General features: G+C 34.8%; 2 protein-coding genes across 5 annotated transcripts in view; one reads left to right on the top strand and one right to left on the bottom strand.

The window, feature by feature from the left end:
- Positions 1–19,874, bottom strand: part of LOC111932138 (sodium channel protein type 2 subunit alpha-like) — a 63,786-nt gene that overhangs the window by 23,461 nt on the left and 20,451 nt on the right. Inside the window, exons 3-17 of the mRNA XM_086896790.1 lie at positions 18,780–18,898; positions 17,397–17,486; positions 16,420–16,548; positions 15,904–15,995; positions 14,517–14,753; positions 13,355–13,418; positions 11,970–12,111; positions 10,935–11,141; positions 9,865–10,155; positions 8,833–9,213; positions 7,226–7,358; positions 6,339–6,577; positions 4,721–4,894; positions 3,567–3,923; positions 1,288–1,740 (exon numbers count right to left, since the gene is read on the bottom strand). Of these exons, the coding sequence (XP_086752916.1) occupies positions 1,288–1,740; positions 3,567–3,923; positions 4,721–4,894; positions 6,339–6,577; positions 7,226–7,358; positions 8,833–9,213; positions 9,865–10,155; positions 10,935–11,141; positions 11,970–12,111; positions 13,355–13,418; positions 14,517–14,753; positions 15,904–15,995; positions 16,420–16,548; positions 17,397–17,486; positions 18,780–18,898 (3,108 nt within the window). The remainder of the gene's footprint in view (positions 1–1,287; positions 1,741–3,566; positions 3,924–4,720; positions 4,895–6,338; positions 6,578–7,225; positions 7,359–8,832; positions 9,214–9,864; positions 10,156–10,934; positions 11,142–11,969; positions 12,112–13,354; positions 13,419–14,516; positions 14,754–15,903; positions 15,996–16,419; positions 16,549–17,396; positions 17,487–18,779; positions 18,899–19,874) is intronic.
- The window catches only part of LOC111932140 (uncharacterized), an 85,101-nt gene that overhangs the window by 50,063 nt on the left and 15,164 nt on the right, over positions 1–19,874 (top strand). Inside the window, exon 3 of one of the 4 annotated variants that reach the window (XM_086896809.1) lies at positions 17,213–17,277. The exons of 2 other annotated variants lie outside the window; for them this stretch is intronic. In XM_086896809.1, coding sequence (XP_086752935.1) covers positions 17,213–17,277 — 65 coding nt within the window. The remainder of the gene's footprint in view (positions 1–17,212; positions 17,278–19,874) is intronic. One more of the 4 variants, XM_086896810.1, reaches the window with a different exon arrangement.

Genomic DNA, 19,874 nt, shown 5'->3' with positions numbered 1-19,874 from the left:
TTGCTTTAAAGAAGCCTCTTCATAATCTATGGTCCTCTCAACTGAGTGGTCAGTGTAACATCTGCCGAAACACAATCTCCAAAAAGTAGATGGAACAAATCAAGGAACAGGAAACAAGCGACTGAAATAAGTGTAATACAACTAGACACTGTACTCTGCAATAAAGGAAACACCAAAAGAGTACCTTATTATACCTTTCTAAATTTAATTTCACTACACTTCACTGGAACAAACCTATTTTCTAAAATTTGGAAGTAATACTGGCAAATTAATGGCCAGTTCAAAACAAAACACCTTGAAACCTAAAAAGCTCAAAACCAGTCAAAAATGTCTCTGACTCATCAACTGAATGCCCAAAAACCAATCACACACAAAAAGAACCGTGAAAACCAAAATCAACCAGACAAAGCAATCCAGACTGGAAAACTGCTGTGTGCACAAGCGACGATATTCTGTTTATGTCCTCGTGTCTTCAGGTGCCAGAGTGGGTGATACCACACACAGTCTGCTCGAGCCACAGATTGAAATCTGAATTTTAGCGTCTTTCAAAATCCTTCTGAAATCCATGGTTTTGCTTTTCCCCTCAGACTGAAGCATCTGACAAATGACTACAGTCCTAGAGCTGATCCAGTTTAAAATAAGGTAGTTGTCTTAGAAGCGACTGGTTTAAAGCTCCCAAAAACAAGTAAGAAATTAGTATTTTTCTTTCAGTAGTTCTATTTTTTTCTTGAGCTTTTTGTTGATACATTTACCTTATAATACAAACATTGTTCCCTTAGCTTTCTCTCATCACTCTGATTTCAGAACATGAAAAAAGTTATTACTCTTTCATTAGCCTGAGTCAGCACTTCTTTTAAGTTTATCCAGTAAAAGTAATGCTGATTTTCCTTAAAGAGTAGTAATATTCTTCATTAATATCTTCTCTAATATTTTTAAATAGCAGTTTAATTACATTTGTAGTTCACAGAAACATTACAATTATTAGAAAAAACAATCTTTTGACACTTTATTCTGTACATATATAGTAACTTCTCTATTCAACTAATAATTTGGTAAAGTTTGCTTTTCAAACATCTTTATAAATGGGTTCACATAAATTTATACAGTTCTTCCAGTATTTCCTACTCTCTTCAACTCCACTTTCCCAATTCAGATTATTCATTCTCTGTACAATTCAAGAATCTTGAGTTACAATTGCTTTGCATTTCTAAGCTGGGAGAATTATGCTATGAAACAACACGGTTGGTATAATTCATTCATCCAAAATATAAAATATTTAAATTTTACCTCCTTGCTTTCATCCAAATCTGAGTCACTGCTAAACTCTTCTGTATTCAGATGTTCAAAATCAGACTCTCCAACAGCTATTGGTACTGTGACAGTAAGGCTTGGGTTGTTTATGAATGATGTATAATCACTGCCACCTGTAACAGTGGCCATTCCATTTTCATTTTTGCCATAATTCGTATCAATCCTTAGTTCAGTGACAGTACAGTTGGAAATGCAAAGGTTTCTTTCATCATTCAACTGATCTGTTGCTGTTCTTTGATTTACAGCAGCTTGTTTTCCAAAACAAGACTTTCGGACACATTCACCTGCTCTCTTCTTCACATAATCTATTCCCTTCTGAATTCTTGCAACAGCAATCTGCAAGTTGTTCATTTCATTATCATCTTCTGTAGCAGTAAGGTTGTCTGAACTAAATGAACTCAGCAGCAAGGCCAGAAAAAGATTCAATACCTAATTAAAAAAAACCAAACAAAAACAAAGAGAACAGAGCTGATTTTCTTTCATTTTTCATTCACATGCTTCTTATGAACCCATTATGAACACAGGCTTTGTGTTTTTATTTACAGGATATGATTCTGAAAGCACACAGAAAATGAAACACAAATGCAATTTAAGCACAATACCTTCCCTATACTTCAACAGAGGGGATTTTGTGGCCTTACAATGCTTATTATTTGTAGAAGGTCAAAAATTAATGATTCTTCAGTACTGTCTGAACAGATTTAACATGTTTATTTTTTCTGGCAAATTGCAGCACTCTGTGCAGAAAACAAATTTTCTATGTGCTGGTCCAAACCCACATGAATTTTTTTTTTGTATATGACTTAAAAAATAAGGAATGCACCCTGTCTTTTAACCCCCAAGTCATCCTTTTCCCACAGCAAGACAAAACATAGAACGTATATCAGTTATAAAAGCCCAGAGGTTACCACGAACTCAAATACCAAAGCAGCAGAGTACCAGCTCTTAAAATCTTCAAATTAGCTCTTCCATCAGCTTGGAAGGTAAGACATGTTGGGAACACAAAAAGACAAATGGATAAAACAGCCCTGAACATACAGCAGGGATGTCTGCTCATGTAAGTTTTCCTAGAGCTATGGAATAAAATCAGAATATAGTAAACACTGTGGAAATATTCATATAGGTGGCTACTTCATTCCACAAAGTTCAATCTTCTGGTTTAGAAAACTACTTATGGAGTTCAACCAAACAACTTCACAGTTCTCTTCACTGTAAGACAGCAGATTCATAGAAAATCCTGAAGCAAGTGGCTGTGCAACTAGAAGCAGTGCTAGCTTGGTTTAAAGACTCTTACCTTATTATCCTCTCAGAAATTTTATTCCTAAAGAATGTTTCCAGGATGGCTAATTTAAAATCTCTTCTGCTACTAACAGTTGTTTAAAGCAGAGATGTAGAATAACAAAGAAAATGAGAAAAGCAGAGCAATAGGCAGAGCAATTAATGTCTTAAATACTGGTGAGTTAAAAAATACAAAACATTTATAAAGAGAAATGCATACTCATACAAACTAGTGTCAATCTGATGCTTTCCTCTGAAAAAGAAAAAAACAGATATAATACAGGCCATGAAGATCTGTAGAAAGCACTTATGGAATTCGAAGCAAAAAAGTGAAAAAGTAAAAAAAAACCTGAAGTAAATGTATCCGGATTTTTTTCTGCATAACAACTTCCTTCTAATTCAAGTTTCCTCACTCCATTTGTGTAAAATGCTGGCTATGCAGCAAACAGGTCTCAAAATGGCATACATTTCAGAGTCTTAAGAATGCAGTAGCAGTCATATAGACAGAAGAGATCAGAAAACGTTTAAAAGAAAGGCCCAATAACCTGCCTATGTGTGACTGGAAGCAATGACTAAATTGGTTAGGGAGAAAAGGTCCTGCTATACCCTCTTCTGCAAATAGGAAACTTCTGTCCTGGAAGTCTAATGCTGCAGGTGCCTTTGCTCTTCTCTCCCTCTCTAAGAGAAAACCAGGAGTAGTCCACAATACCCTGAACACCCAGTACTGCGTGCTCTCAGCCACATCCTCTGAACTGCACTCCAGACCCTGAGAGGGGTCAGCCTCCAAGCTGAGGACTCTAGATGAGATCAGAAATCTAACAAACAGAAAAGTCCATTTCAAAACCCATACTCATAACAAATCCAAAACAATAAAAATCATATTTAAAAATTACATTTAATGATACTTTTAAAATTAATTACTGGTTCTCTTACCTTTTATATTCTAAATTAATTGTAAAATTATTTTGGCTACATACCACTAGGTTTCCAATCACCATGACCATCATGAAGACAATAAGGCACATGGTTTGGCCAGCAACCTCCATGCAGTCCCACATTGTTTCTATCCATTCTCCACACAGCACTCGGAATACAATCAGGAAAGAGTGGAAAAAGTCATGCATGTGCCAGCGAGGAAGTTCACAGTCGCTAGAGATCTTGCAGACGCATTCCTTGTAGCTTTTCCCAAACAGCTGCATCCCAACCACAGCGAAAATGAACACAATGATGGCCAGCACCAGGGTCAGATTCCCCAGAGCCCCCACTGAGTTGCCAATAATCTTAATCAGCATATTTAGGGTTGGCCAAGATTTTGCCAGCTTGAAGACTCGAAGCTGGAAAAAAAATATACAGGCATTACTTGCTGTAATTACAAAAGTGCTATAGAGAGGACAGCATAATACAAACGACTGACACTCAGCAACAGCAAAAGGAAGAAACTTTAACGTGATTCCAGCAACTATAAATTTCATAGTGTTTCATGAAATCCACACTTTTAAAACATAGTAAATTTTAGACTTAGTTATTTTTTTCCTGTTTGTTTGTTTTTGAATTTTTTTAGCACATTATTCTTTTCCACATGAAAGAAACAGAACACTGTTTGTATTTGTTCAGACAGGGGATTCTGAACATGTTATACACCTTGGACATTCATATAGAAACAAATTAAAATAAGAGTATTTTTTTAATAAAATAAAGATCCTTTTTTTTTGCTAAGGGAAAAAGAAAAATCAATCTTCTTAAAATTTATTAAACCCATTAATTTTATGATTCCTACATTTAAAAAGAATACCTCTAGCTTTCTTGCTATTTCCAGATATGAAAATCAACAAGACTACAAGTTTTCTGCTTCTCAATATACACTAAAAAAATTGTACATTTCACTGAGCTTTATCCATTTATGTTTAAACAATTACAATAAAATTACAGCTCTTTCTCTTGAAAGAATATTTGCTTCTGAACAATAAAATGGCATGTGGTATTTAATGATAAATAATTTTTAAAACATGCCTGCAGAGATATTCTGTGTCACTTACTAAAAAGTATACCTAATGATAAAAGGTGTCTTATTTATATGAATAGAGTTGAAATACAAACATCATTCATTAATTAATGCAGACATATTATTTACCAATCTGAATGATCGGAGAACGGATAATCCATCCACATTTGACAAAAAAAGCTCCACCAAACTAAGAATAACTATAAAACTATCAAAAATATTCCAGCCAACTTGGAAATAATTATAAGGATGCATGGCAATTATCTTGAGAACCATTTCTGCTGCAAAAATTCCAGTAAAAACCTGAAGAGAAAAATATTATTGTTACTTTATGGATGAATATGAAGAAGGTGAACCAGCAGATAAGGAACAACTGAAGTAAGAAGTAACATCCCTCTTACAGCAGGATGTCACTAAGTAAAATTATCACAAGCTGAACCCCCCAGAGAAGGTAAGTGGCAACATTAAAATGAGCTGTAGCATACATGTGGCATCAGTTAAAGCTAAGATACATTTAGTGTCTACTGAAGAATAAGCTGTTCCTAACAGGCCTCCAGTTCGATCCTTACATCTGCCATCCATCTAGTTAAAGGAACTTTCCCCAGCAAGATAATACATCCACTGTTGTCAGAATGGAAGCTGCTTTAAGAAAGGTGTGTGGGAAAACATGAATTGGTCATAAATTGGAGTGATGTACTATTGAGTAATGAAGTCTATATGAGAGCTCACAAGTAAGCTTATCTTCTCTAACTGCCAAAAGAAGTCAATTGTGCCAAGGTCTGTGTTTGAAATAAAACTCCTTTCTGACTGAATGCCTCTGATAACTTCTGAAGCAGAAGACGAACAACACCTCTGAAATTCATTGTATTTGCTGTAGATGTATGATCGCCAGTATCTATAAAACTACATCAATTACTCTCTTTTATGAGGAAGATGAAAAAAAAGCTGAAGAAAAATCTGGAGCATTTTATAGTCTTTAAAATGTAGAGCTACAGAGTCCAGAAAGGAAGAAAGCAATTGCTGAAGCTATACCAGTGTCACAGTGGCATATGACTAATATATATAAGAATTTCACATATCCCAATAACTAAAATGTTTTGTTATTTTTCTACGTCCTAATCACCAGAATAACCACTTAGAATAAGCATAGGTTAAGAAGTATAATATATCTCTATTATTGGTGTTATAAACCAAACAAAGCTACCTCACCAAACCTGACCCACAGACTGTATCCACTGAGGAGAAAAATACAGCTGTATCAACAGATACTCAGAATAAGTCGCACATTGTTTCCCATTGTTATGGTCCAATCAAATAAGTGGTTTTCAAGGAAATACAAAATCAACACACAGAAATAGCAGTGAAAAATAATAATCAAAAATAGCATTCAGCTCTTTTTGTGTTAACAATGTAGCTTATGCTAAAAAGGATCTAATTTGGCTCCTACTTATTTTTGTAATAATTAACAAAAGCATGTCAGATTTCTTCCAGTTTCATGTAATTCAAACTCTGGCTTTTGGAAACTCTATTGAAAAAGTTGTAATACAGAAATCAAACTGTAAGACAGAACATCTCTCAAATATTCTTATACACAGCATATTCCAAAAGGTATTTTTAGACTATTTTTAGTTCAATTAAACCTTTAACATTCATTTTATGGGATGACAATAAAAATCATAAAAACAATTTTATTCCAAAGAGAAACCAGGTTCCAACTGTATAAAATTCTATAGATTGAAGGACTTACCAGATTTCCTACTGTAAGTACAGTGTAAAAATGGTCAGTCATTGGATAATGTTCCATGGCCATAAATAGTGTGTTAATAACTATGCAAACAGTGACAGCCAGATCAACTAGTGGATCCATTACAATAAATTCAACTGCACTCTTTATTTTTAACCAGGGCTTGCAGCACTCCCAAATTAAGAAAGTGTGGGCAAACTTATCCCAACAAGGTGGACATTTTTGTCTGGATCCTTGAAGTTCTGGAGAAAAAGAGAAATTTATAGTCAACAAGTTTTGGAGAAAGGGAAGGTAATTTTTATCTGCTTTTCCAGGTTTTAATCTTTATACCTGGAACCACTAAGGACACTTGGTGGAACCAAGAACCTGATCTTTTTTCAATAAAACTTTACTCCAAAGTCCTCTTAAATGTCAAAGTACTTATTTTCAGATAAAAATGGCATCAATTTGAGCATGAATAGGGTTTTGAAAATTATTTAAACTTTTTTCATGAATTTCATTAGTAGTTATTCCAGTGTTCCAAGGAATCCTAGCACAAATTTTCTTCTCCTATTAACTAAAGCCTTTAATTGTCTCTAATATTTTTATGATATAGTTAGTGGAAAATGTATCACAAGGCATTTCTTCCAATAACTGCATTGTTAAGCATGAATAACTAGCATAAACCACATACACATTACATTAGAATAACTAGAACGAGTTTTTTTACATCAGCCTGCTTATTAGATTCCTTCCTTTCTTTTTTCACTATGTACATGCATTTTTTTCCTGTTATTCAGTTTATGTATTTGCAATGGCTACATATTTTTTCTCTTCTGTATTTGCATTGTGATATAATACCTTCAAGCAAGTCTATGTCAAGAAAGTTCAAGTATCTAGTGATAACACACCTTCCATTCTATTTGTGATAACATCTGCTAGACTCATGGCCCTTTCCCTTAAATCGGGATCCTCCAGCAACTCCACTGGTATTTGATATGAACTGGTACGTCTGTTTTTTATTTCTATTTCTGTGGTAGTGCTCTATAAAGAAAAAAAGAAAAAAAAAAAAGAAAAAAAAAAGTTTTGTAAATTAAATTCAACTTTAGAAATACCATGATGCTTTTTAAATTAGAATTTTCATTATATACTTCCTAATTCTATTCATACTTATAAAACATTAACAAAACATTTGGATACTTATTCCCATATTTCCACTGCATTATACTCAAATAACATTACTCCACTTTAGATACCAAGAAATTTTGGAGGGGACTACAGCCAAGAAAAGAAAGCAAGACCTGCAGAACTTGTGTAAAAAAAATTTCCCAGTTCCCAGTTCCATACTTTCTCTACCAATATTTCCATTCTAAACTACTTCATTCACAAGGTACCTCTAAAAAGTGATTAGTGGTAGGAAGATTCTGCACCAACACTATTCCATAAAAGTAAATTTTAAAGATTATTTTCGATCTCTATACCCAAAACTTATTTAAATTATATTTTCAAAACTTAATTGCTACCAACTCTGATTTATTTTATGAATTTCAACTGAAGAAACAGCATAGGTCTGACTGAATTGATCCCAAAAATGAATACTTTTTTTACATGATTTTATTTTTTAAAACGAAAGCTGTGTTATAACTATGGTATTGAGCTCCTCTGTTATGAAGTAGTTTTGAATGCATAATGATAGATTTTTTTTTCAGTACATGAAAATAAGAGTATAAAAAAATGCAAGAAGACTATAACTGCAAGGCAGCTGGCTGATAACTGCAAGGAAGCTGGACGATGTACTTTCAGATACTGTAGCCCATATAGAAATTTCTGTTTCAGTAAAATAACATTTTTAGGAAAAAACATGTAGATGTGTTTGTCCATTCCTAAAGCAGACTGTGGGAAAAGGAAAAACAGAGCAGAATTAAATTGTTTTGTTTGTTTGGGGCTTTTTTTTTTTTGTTGAATTATACCCTGATCCTAGGCAGTGAGCAACTCAGATAGTCTTTGAAACCCAGGAGGAAAAAATTCTTTCAGAATTTTTAAAATGACAACATAATCTTGAAAGACTATGCTACATTTCCACAGTGTCAAATGTATGAAGAAGGGAGAAAAGCAGAACCACCATTATTACTGACAGATAATCAGAAAATACACTTAAAAGGAGGTTAAAACCATAAAGAGAAAAAAAAATAATATAATAATGTACAGGAAGCTTAACGCTGAACATCCTATTCTGGACTCCAAAACAGATTTAGCAATGGAACATTACTAATCTGATTCATTAAGCAGATGTATGCATATCCTTGCTTTGCAGGTATATAAAAATTTACTACTTTGCTCTCTTTCATGCTTCAGCATCTCACTTTTGACTGAATCACTTCAAACCCATTTCATTACAGCAAGATCTGCAAAAGCATTCACAACTCCCCATCCATTTTCAAAGCAAAAATTTCATTGAAACATTGTCTATGCAATTAAGAAAGGCCATGAAACCTGGAGTAATTTACTACTTCCTTACATTCCCATCAGCTGCTGCTTTATCTATTATCACCTCTGGCAGAAGTTGTCCAGTAGGAGACGACAGACCTGGTGGTCCATCCACCAAGGAAACCACCCCATTGCAATCCACGGTGCTGTGCATCTTCCCATTCACTGGGAGGACTGTGAGCCTCCTTGATGACCTACTGGTCTGGCTAATGTTACTACTGCGCCGCTCGCCGTGCCTGCGCGGCACAAACAGGGAACCCCTTCTGCTCGAATTATCCTCAAACGTGCTGTGCTCGTCGTCAGCAAAGTCATTTTCAGATCCTCGCTCTCTTCCATAGTCTCTAAAACTGAAAATACTTGTTCTGCTGCTAGGTCTGGGAGAAAACAGGGTGCCATGAACACTCAGCAAAGACTGCAAAGGAAACATAAAAAAAGTACAATCTGAAGATTATATGTATACAAAATGCAAGTCTATATGTAACAAAAACAACAGTAATTTATATTGCCCAGGAATTTTTCAGTGTTATCTTTAATACACTGCCTCAGGCTGATCTCAGTGATGCATTACAGATGAAAGTCAACTGAATGGGTAAATTTGCAGTGTACTTAAAACTATAACTGAGAGAAAAAAAAAATACATGTATAAGGCCATAGTCATTTTAATCTTTGCTTTGAAGAGAAAAAACAAGACTTCCATAAACTTCAATGATCCACACAGATCATGCATTATGTTAAAATATATCAATACCTTTAGTCTTCTAAATTCATACATTATACTTAAGTTTTCCATTTATGAATTAAGGCATTTCTATTTCAGATTAACTAGGAAAATGCAATGCTGCTGTGGATGTTAAAGTCCTAAATAATAAAATGACAGAAAACAAAACACATTTTTAAGGTACACTCTAGAAAACAATACCAACAGTAAGTTGGTATTTAAGAGAATGCTACACTACTTTTCCTTTCCTTTTGTTGCCTTACGTCGCGAAGTTGCAGTGAAGTTTGTTTGCTCTAACAGTAATCCCAGAAATTCCAAAAATGACAATTTCATTAGTCACAGTACCTGGTGGGGCGATGTAAACGGCTTCCCATAAGTTAGTCTGTTTCCATCAAAAGATAAACGGAAACCTGTCCTTTTGATACTGCCATCTGATTCAGATTTTGGAAGCTTTTCATTCTTCATGTCATCCTCTTCTCCAGAGAGCTCTCTCTGCCTTCTCTTCTTCCTTCTATTTCTCCTTTCTTTGGCACTTTTTGAACTAAGCTTGGATGTATCTGAAGAACTATCTGAGGGTGCAGCATTCCCACTTTCACAGCTGTACTCTGTCATCTCTGCTACAGCCACTGCTATTGCCTGCCACAGTAATTATTTAACAAGATATTTTATAAATCACACCATTTTTAAAGAAGGATACAGCCCTTGTTCCTAAGATTTCTATCAAATTACTTCTAGTAAACAAAGTGGTTGGATTTGTGCAAAACTACAAATGAAATTCTGTAGCATGAATAGAATTCAAATGGAGTTCTATTTTGCATCCCTATCATGGAGTCAGCCCACAATGTCTACAGCCACAAAGTTATTTAGGAAATATTCTATCATTAATAATTCGTTAATTAGAGTGAATGCAATAGCAAACAAAAGAGCTAAACAGAGTCACACTTCAGTCTGTATTAATTTAGTAAACTAATCCTAATTTTTATTTTAAGTAGCTTCCTTAAGCTGCTCCCAGTCTTTGATTCACTGGTAGCTGCACAAGTAACAAAAATTAATCAGAAATTTAAAGATTAAAATATTTTGCACTCTAATCAGAGCTTGAAAGTATTGAAATTATTTATATGATGAAAATTTGGAAAATCATCATGACAGTTTACTAGATACTATCCAAGATAAGAGAGATTTATTTAAAATTATTATTCTGATTTGTAGACTGCTCTTTTTTCTCTGTTCAGAAATACATTAACACTTTAGACATACATTTAAAAAGCAATAAAGAGGCATACAAAAAGCAGTCTAAAGTATTTGAGAGGTACGGTAAAGAATGGATTTTTTTTTAGTATGTGAATGTAATTATTGGTTCTAACAAATAGCATGCAAAGGAACACACTAAGGCCCAGACTCCTGCTAGAAAATACCTGAGCTTCTTCTTGCTGCTTCTGCAGTTGTTCAAGCTTCAGCTTAAAGTCTGCCTCCCTCTGCTCTGCTTCAACAATAGTTGCCTGGTTTTGTTCTTCATAGGCCATGGCAACCACAGCCAAAATCAAGTTAATCAAATAGAAGGATCCCAGAAAAATCACCACAACAAAAAAGATCATGTATGATTTGCCAACAGCTCGTAGTGTCTATAGAAGGAGAAGAGAAATCAACCAGCTGCTGAAGAAATGCATCAGTTCATAAGCATTAATGACTTTGAAAAGTGCAAAACTAATATTTAGTTGGTTTTCCTTCTGTAGTAAAATCATACAAGTTTTCTGAATTACAATGTAATCAAAATAAAGAGGGCATTCTTGTATGTGAAAAACATGCCTAAGGATCAAGCTGCTTTGCCACAAACCTCCTTCAATGCCTAATAATCTTGAAAAGTATGTGGGATCAAAGTTATTAATGTAAGTCACATATCACAGGTTGCAGACTTAGAATGCTTACCGCGTATTAGCATGCTCTCCCGTTGAAATAACCAGATAAATTAAAAATGGCACAACTGCTTAGATAGTTAGAAGATAGTATTTATTATAATTAACACATTCACACACACACCATACAATGAAAAGCTACTGTAAGGAAGTTAATTTATATCAAGTTATGCATTCTGAGTTATAAAAAATGGGATTAAGAGTACTGAAATTAAGGTTCAGGTTTTACTGTCATGAAGTCTTTTTACAATTTGAACTCAATATTGGTATTTTTGCAAATATCATGAGGCACAAAATGAAATATACACTGTAAAAATTAAATTAAGGATCAAAAAACTTCTCATGTGCCTCTTCAGAAATCATGTGAGATTCTGTACTAAGTGTCCATGTCTGCTTACTTTTGTAACTGAATTTGCTTCCTTTGATAAATTTTAATGGCTAACAATACCAATAGTATGTAATATAAATAAGAATGGCCTTTCCATGATTGATTTGGAGCCAGTAATACACTAATGACAATTTTTAAAATGCACTCACCAACTGATAAAGATTTTCCCAATAGTCCTGTGTCATCAGTCGAAACAGTGACAAGAAAGCCCAACTGAATGTGTCAAAGCTAGTATATCCATAGTTGGGGTTTTTACCAGCTTTCACACAGATGAACTCTTCTGGGCATTTACTAGGAGAGGGAAAAAAGAAAAGGAAAAGAGGCAAAACAATCCACACACAAATTTCAGATAACACTTTTTTTTTTTTTTTAATTATTGTTTCTTGAGCTTCTTATGAAGCATTGTCTGTGGAGGGTGCTGCTATTTGTGGCTTAAAACAATTCAAAAATTAGTGATGACATTGAAAGTCTGTTCTTTAAAAAATAATCCAGAGAAAGCAAACTAGTAATGACAATATTTCCTTCTATCTCCTTTCAGAGTTTTAAACAAAATAAAGTTTATTATGAACAGTTTGATATTACCTGTGCAGATATCTCTTCAATGAAAATAATACATGTACTTAACACAGAGATTTCAATAGGTGGATACTTCCATGCAGGAAAAAGACAGCTAGCACACATATTTTATGCTGAACTATGTCTGTCAATGAGGTTGGCATACCAGATTTCTTGGCTTATTCACATCTGTGAGCGTAACTAAGAAATTCTACCAATTCGTCAAAACCAAATAATCAGCACAGGGATACTTTCATCTTGTGAAATTTTTTATATTGGTTTCGAGAGTAGGTGATGCAATCTTGATATCAAGTATAATAAGCACACTGTTTCAATTAAGACAGAAGAGGCTCCTGTCCCCAAAACCTCTCCAAAAAACACTATATAGATTTCTTTCCATGTATGTATGTCTATTTGATGTCCATTTATACACATACACAGAATTATCTCATAGTTACATATATAAGTTAAATATTTACAAAGATATTTTAAGTATGTGGGTTTTAAAGCTATTACCTACCAAAACCAAGGGATGGACTGATAATTCATAAGCATACAGAATTACGTGATTTTGTTACAAAAAATTGCCATGGAGAGAGAGCAACACACTGCCATGCATGCAGCTGCCAGAAAGAGGAAGCCTAAAGATGTCTTCCCTAAATGTGGTCACAAATCTCAGTGCCCCATGCTTATTTTTGGGTTGAGAAATGGCAGGGAACCCATTATAAAGAATGTTCTTGAATGTTTGATAACACAAGGTCTAACCTTCTTTAGTTACATGTGAGCTTTTAAAACAAATTCCCAGCAAAGTATTTTGTCATTTAGCATTTTTACTCATTCAAGTGTCTAACTACTAGGAACCAAGACCATATTATTATTGACTGTGACGTTAGGTAACTAAATTAGCTCTTTAAAGTTTAGATCGATATTTTTTACATTTTGTTTAGACACATAGTATATAATTTTTAGTGTACCTTACCCTGCATCTGAGCTATTGCCACAAAGCAGAAAATCAATTGCTCCTTTTGGGAGATAGAAATGACCTAAAGAAAAAAAAAGAAGCAACATTTACGAATGAAAGGAGGGTTTGTATTTTTTTGTGGGGATGAACCTATGTTCAAGTCATCCAGTTTTGAATGTTCATAATCTCTCATTTCTTTTTTCCCAACAGTGGGTTCAAATACTGGCATAATCACAGTATTTCTTGGGTTGGAAGTGACTTGAAAGATCATCTGTTTCCAAAACCCCTGCCATGGGAAGCAATGCCACTTAATAGACTGGGGCCCCATGCAACCTGGCCTTGATCACTTCCAGGGATGGGGCATCCACAACCCCTCTGGGCAACAAAATAAAAACATTGCAAAAATTAAATCCTAGAACAATGATTAGAACATAAATTGTATATTCTTTTCTTGCAACACTGCACAGTGAATATCCTTTCAAAATAGGTAAAAGAAAATACAAAACTTAAAACTCCTCTTATTCAGCAAGTAGAATGTAATCAGACAAAGCCTATCTCCTTTAAAATGGAACATGTATAATGGCTTTCTGGCAGTTTTGAAGTCAGAGCAACATTAACTAGCACATCCTGTAACTATTTCACATCCTGGGAAAACATGAAGGCAGCATTTAAAAAGAAGACAGGTGTTCCAATTACAGTGTTCTAACAGCTGCTGTATTATAAACAACTTCACAGAATTGTACCTTTAATTACAAGGTGGTAGCCTTCAGAAAAGTTTCTGTGGAACTGGTCAATGCTAGCACACGCTGCCCAGAAGACGCTGTGGCATCTCAATCCTTAGAGGTACTAAGAACTTGACTGGAATAAGGGATTGAGCAATCTGCTCCAACTGAACCAGCAGCTGAGCAGCAGTTGGTCTGGAATGGGGAGATCCTGTCCAACCTGCATGATTCTGTGATTCTAAAACTAACCTAGGCCTCTACATACATTTCTAAGTGCAGTCAACGGAAAGAGCAGTCACGTCAGCATGAGCTTGGGATGTAACATACACAAATTCCTGTTCTTTGCCATCCAATTTAATTGGTTTTTATCTTTATTCTGAAGCATAAAACAGCTATCTTGTGATTGTGTGATGGTTTACATACAAAAAATGTTAGCAAATTACAACAGTATTTCTTACTTTCTTCGTTAATGTATGCTGCCCAGTCAAATTCTGAACCATTGAAGTATGGAACTACATGTTCCTCAAAAGCTGTTGAATTTTTTTTTGGCCAGAACAGGCATTTATTCTTCAAGTTGCCCATGAACAGCTGAAGTCCTATCAGTGCAAATACACTCAAGCAAAATACAGTCAGGATCATCACATCCGAGAGCTTCTTCACAGACTGAATTAAGGCTCCAACAATAGTCTTCAAGCCTGCAAACAGAGGCAGATTTTTATTATACATTTATAATTATAAAATTATAATTTTATTATAATATAAAATATTAGATGTATAATTATCGTATAATAAATATTATTTATTATAATATTTATTATGATATTATATTTATTATAGAAATATTTAGCTAAGCTAAAATACAATATAAGCATCTCCAACACACTATTAAATACCATGCAAGCTTCAAAAGAAGTCTTAAAGCATTTTCCAAAGGAAAAGCTACCAATAAGTTTCAACCCTTAAAAAATAATTTGAAAATATGAATGGGAATGAATAGCATACATTCCAAAGCACCTGCTCTTCACATCAAGAGTTTTCAATTCATGCTCTCTATACATGTACACTACATCTAAAGAAAATAGTTAATTTTATTTTCTTTTTGATGCCTCTTGCTCCAAACCTTTACCAGTATTCTATCCCAATATACAGCAATTGCTTCTATAACAGCAAACAAAAAGAGACCACAATTTTATTTCAGTAGTAATTTTAATGTCTGCATTCTAATGCATTGTCTTTTGCTGGAAGTGGGGTTTGGTGAAGATAGGCATCATAAGCTAATAACTACACCATGCAGTCCCATGCTACTCATTATTATCTTATTCCTATGTCAGGGATTCAGCTTTCATAAAACACTAAAATTTTCAATCCCACATTTATTTCACAAATATGGATATGTAACATTCACATTAAAAAGCCGTAATTTTTATCCTTAATATGGGAAAGAAAATTTGACATCATTAAATAGAAGAATATACAGGCTATGTAAATGAGTTCTTCATGCAACTGACTCTTAAACTCTGAGGCTGACTGTTTTAGAGAATTAGAAAAGGAAATTAAATTGAAATTAAGACAAAAACCTGGATGTTTCTGTTAAAAACATAAGTTCAGCTTCTTTGCAGTTTCAGTCAGCCTCAGTGTTTAACCTCGCTCTCACCTGGAATGACTGATACTGTTTTCAAAACTCGGAGAACTCTGAATGTTCTCAACGCTGAGACATTGCCCAGGTCCACAAACTCTGTCACATATCTGTAGTGAGGGATTCCACACACAAACACAATGACAGCACACACAAAATTAAACAGAGGTGATGTAGAGTGTCTACTATTTTACACAGTTACTTCTTACCTGGAATTACAGAAATAGTTTTCAAAGCTCTCAATACTCTGAAAGTTCGAAGAGCTGAAAGATTGCCTAGGTTTACAAATTCTGTTATATACCTGTAGGATTAAATCACAGTTATTCAGAATTGAGGCAGAGCTTTTACTACTTACCTGGACCTGAAATCCTGTTTTATTTTTTGAGGAAGAAGTTTAAATGAAAGACTTGCATTCTGTTTCAATTAAGCTTGCCCTAAGAAATTCACCCTTAAGATTTTCCATTAACTGCAAATTTAAAATGAAACCTATAGACCTGCTTTCGATTTTAAAATCCTATTTTAAACTAATTGTTGAGTGTTACCTTCTGTACTGCGGAATAGTCCACTAATTCTGCTATGTGTTACACTAGTGTAAAATATTCAAGTGGAAAAACTTGAAATACAATTCAGCTGCAATTTCATATGAACTAATATAAGCCAAACAAACTATCAGAGGTTCAAAAAAATTCCTTTTATTTTACTTAAAAAAAATATTATATACTTACGCAAAGGAAATGACAACAAAATCAAGCCAGTTCCAAGGGTCACGAAGGCAAGTAAAATCGTTTATACAGAAGCCTCTTGCAAAGATTTTTACTAGAAATTCAAAAGTATAAATTCCAGTGAAAGTGTATCTATAAGGAAACACAGCAAAAGTTACAGATTGCTGTGCTACTCAGTGATAAATCATGAGCATACAGGAAAATAAACCCAGTAATTAGTATATGCATTGAACAGCATACACTAATTATGTTATAAACTCATATAAAGCATGACTGTTTCCCCACCATTTTTTTGTGAGGTAATAAGATTATACATTTTATTTTGTCTGAAAAATATTTTTGCAGTTTCTAGCACATAAGATTTTTTGATTTCAGCACTAATAATAATAATCATGTACAACACAAAAAAATATTTTCATTCGAATAACATTTGAGCATGGTTGCCACATCAGAGATAAAGTCCATGGGTAAGTGAAATCTAATATTTACTAAAGGTACTTGATGGCTGACCATGTAGACTTAAGAATGATAAACAATAATCCTCAGCAAAGGTATTTTCTTTAAAGAGTGTGTGTGTCCCATAATTGGATTTTGCTGCACAAAATGAAGGTGTTTCAGAGGGGCTATAGAAAGCATCTTCCACACTGAAAAGCCAGTAGTTTTATGTTGAATGACAGTTTTTTTTAATGATAAAGAACAGCTGAAGAGGGAGAATGAAAACGTTGCTTGTATGAACATTCTGAGGGAAAGTAATTATCAGCGTTTTGTTCAGAGAAAAAGATTAACAATGTCACAGCTTCTCTCCTTTGCAGAGCTTGCAGGACTGTGCTGCTTTGGGTTGCAGCTAGGATCAAACTCCAGGTAGGAAAAAGGAAAATACTGGTATTGCACACATAAGTAAAGCTGCATGGTCTAGCTCTCCATTTGTTTTTCATTTTTAAAGCACCTTAAAAATCGTTAGCTTATTTAAGTATACTTACTCTACTTTCTTTGCCCAGTCTGGAAGTTTCCTCCATGTCATCAATACACAATTTGCCAGAATAGTGAGCATAATGATCTTGCTGAACAATGTTGACCACAGTTAAGGAATATACCCCTTTTAAAAGCCAAATTTGCATAACACAAAATATGAGGACTTGACCAGGACACAGAATACTGCCAACATATACCATACAAATCAATTTACTATCACTAGCAATGTCACAAATAATGCAAAGATATTTCACAAGAATGCTGGTTATACACATATCACAGAATCATTTAAATTGGAAAAGACCACTGAGGTCACCAAGTCCAACTTTTGACTCTTCACTTGTCGACTAGACCATGACACTATGTGCCACATCCAGTCATTGCCTGAACACCTTCGGGGATATTGACTCTACCACTTCCCTGGGTAGTCCATTCCAATGCTTGACAACCTTTTTTGTGAAGGAATTCCTCCTGATAGCCAACCTGGACTTGCATTGGTGCAGCTTGAGGCTATTTTTTCTTGTCCTGTCACTGGTTACCTGGGAGAAGAAGCTGCCCCAACCTGGCTACACCCTCCTTCCAGCAGGTTGTGGAGAGTAATGAGGTCACTCTGAGCCTCCTCCAGGCTAAACACCCCCAGCTGCCTCAACTGCTCCCTACAGGACTCACTTTCTAAACCCTTCACCAACTTTGCTTCCCCTGTCTGGACACACTCCAGAACCTCAAAGTCCTTCCTGAACTGAGGCACCCAGAACCCGAGATGTGATCTCACCAGTGCTGAGTACAGGGGACAGTCATTGTTCTGGCCCTGTTGGCCACACTATTCCTCATACAGGCTGGGATGCCACTGGCCTTCTTGGCCACCCAAGTACACGATGGCTCGTGCTCAGCTGCTGTCAATCAGCACTGCCAGGTCCTTTCCCACTGGATCACTTCCCAGCCACTCTGCTCCCAGCCTGTAGCACTGCATGGGGCTGTTGTGGCCAATGCGCCAATGTGACCAGCACTTGGTCAAGTTGAACCTCAGGCTCTTGGTCTGGCCCATTGATCCAGCCTGTCCAGGTCCCTCTGCAGGGCTTTCCTACCCTCCAGCAGACTAACACTCCCACACAACTTGGCGATATCCACAAACTTACCACAGGTAAGTTTCATCTTATCCCTTCATCCAGATCATCCATAAAAATTTTAGACAGGGTTGGGTTCAATACTGCACCTTAAGGAACTCCACTAAAGACTTCTGAATTTAATCAGCAGCTTAAGTGACTAATCTTAGCTCAGATTGATTTTGAAAGAATTAAAGACAGGAACATTCAAACACTAAATCAAAACTCCTAGTGTTAACATTAGTAATAATCAGTAACAATTTTTAACAAACCACTCGAAAAGGATATGAATGAACCAAAATCTTAATAGCTAGTCTTCTAGTGATATTGAAAGGAGATAAAAGGTACAAGGCAGGTGTGGCACTGAACCTGTGGATTGTCTTCGCTTTATCCAGTACTATAAATGTCTTTAAAAAACAGACAGAAAGGGTATGGGGGTTATGGGGTTTGGGAATAAAGGATACATTTTAGCAACCTCGCCATAATAGAGGCTGCTTACACACATCTAAGTAGACAAATTTATTTTCAGCAGAATTATGGAAAGAAATAACAGATTCTAAATTTTCACATGAGCAATGAAAATGCTACACCACACATTCTTTTTCTCTGTGCTCTTAAAATCTGCATTTCAGATTTCATTTTCTAGGATTAAGTAATTATTTTAAAACTGTAATTAAAAATGTGATGTTTTACATTTAAATTTAATGCAGCTCTTTTACTTGCAGTTCAGAAAAAACCTAGCAATGCAAAACAAAGCACCTAAGTAACTACTTTTGGGACCTCACAAATTATTTAACCATTTCAGCATGTTAAAACTGCTTTAACGGTGAGACATCCTTGACTTTTAAAATCATTGCCTTTACTGTATTTACTGCTTATGCATCTGTCACCAGTACCATCAATGTAAACATTTTTGATTTTGAATAGGAGTAACAATGAAAACATCATCTAATGAAATCTAAATTTAATCTACATTCAATGATTATCCTTCCAAAATCTAATATCCGGACCTAAGCAGGTTAGAACACTGAATATTTCTGCTTTCCAATGACATTTTACTATAAAAGAAATAGGTAATTTGTCAATAGTGTTTGTGACATTAAGAGAACAAAAACTAAAATAACTAAAAAATCTACATCTGCTTATTGGTCTTCGGCATTTTATGCTAGAAAAAAACACTATTTTAATTAGGCTGCTTATTACAGATATACTACAGCTCTTTGGTTAAATTTTTATCTTGAAAGATATTATTTTCTTGATTATCCAGTACTTAATTTCAAGAATTCATTCCATGCTTCTTAATTCAACCAGCATTTTATTGATTACACAATAAAATAAAATAACCACTTCCTGCTTTTTTTGTACTGTCTTTTTAATGCAAAC

The sequence above is a fragment of the Cyanistes caeruleus genome, chromosome 7 (genome assembly GCF_971803275.1).
Source record: "Cyanistes caeruleus chromosome 7, bCyaCae1.hap1.1, whole genome shotgun sequence".
NCBI classification, from domain to species: domain Eukaryota; kingdom Metazoa; phylum Chordata; class Aves; order Passeriformes; family Paridae; genus Cyanistes; species Cyanistes caeruleus.
This window is presented reverse-complemented; position numbering and strand designations above follow the sequence as displayed.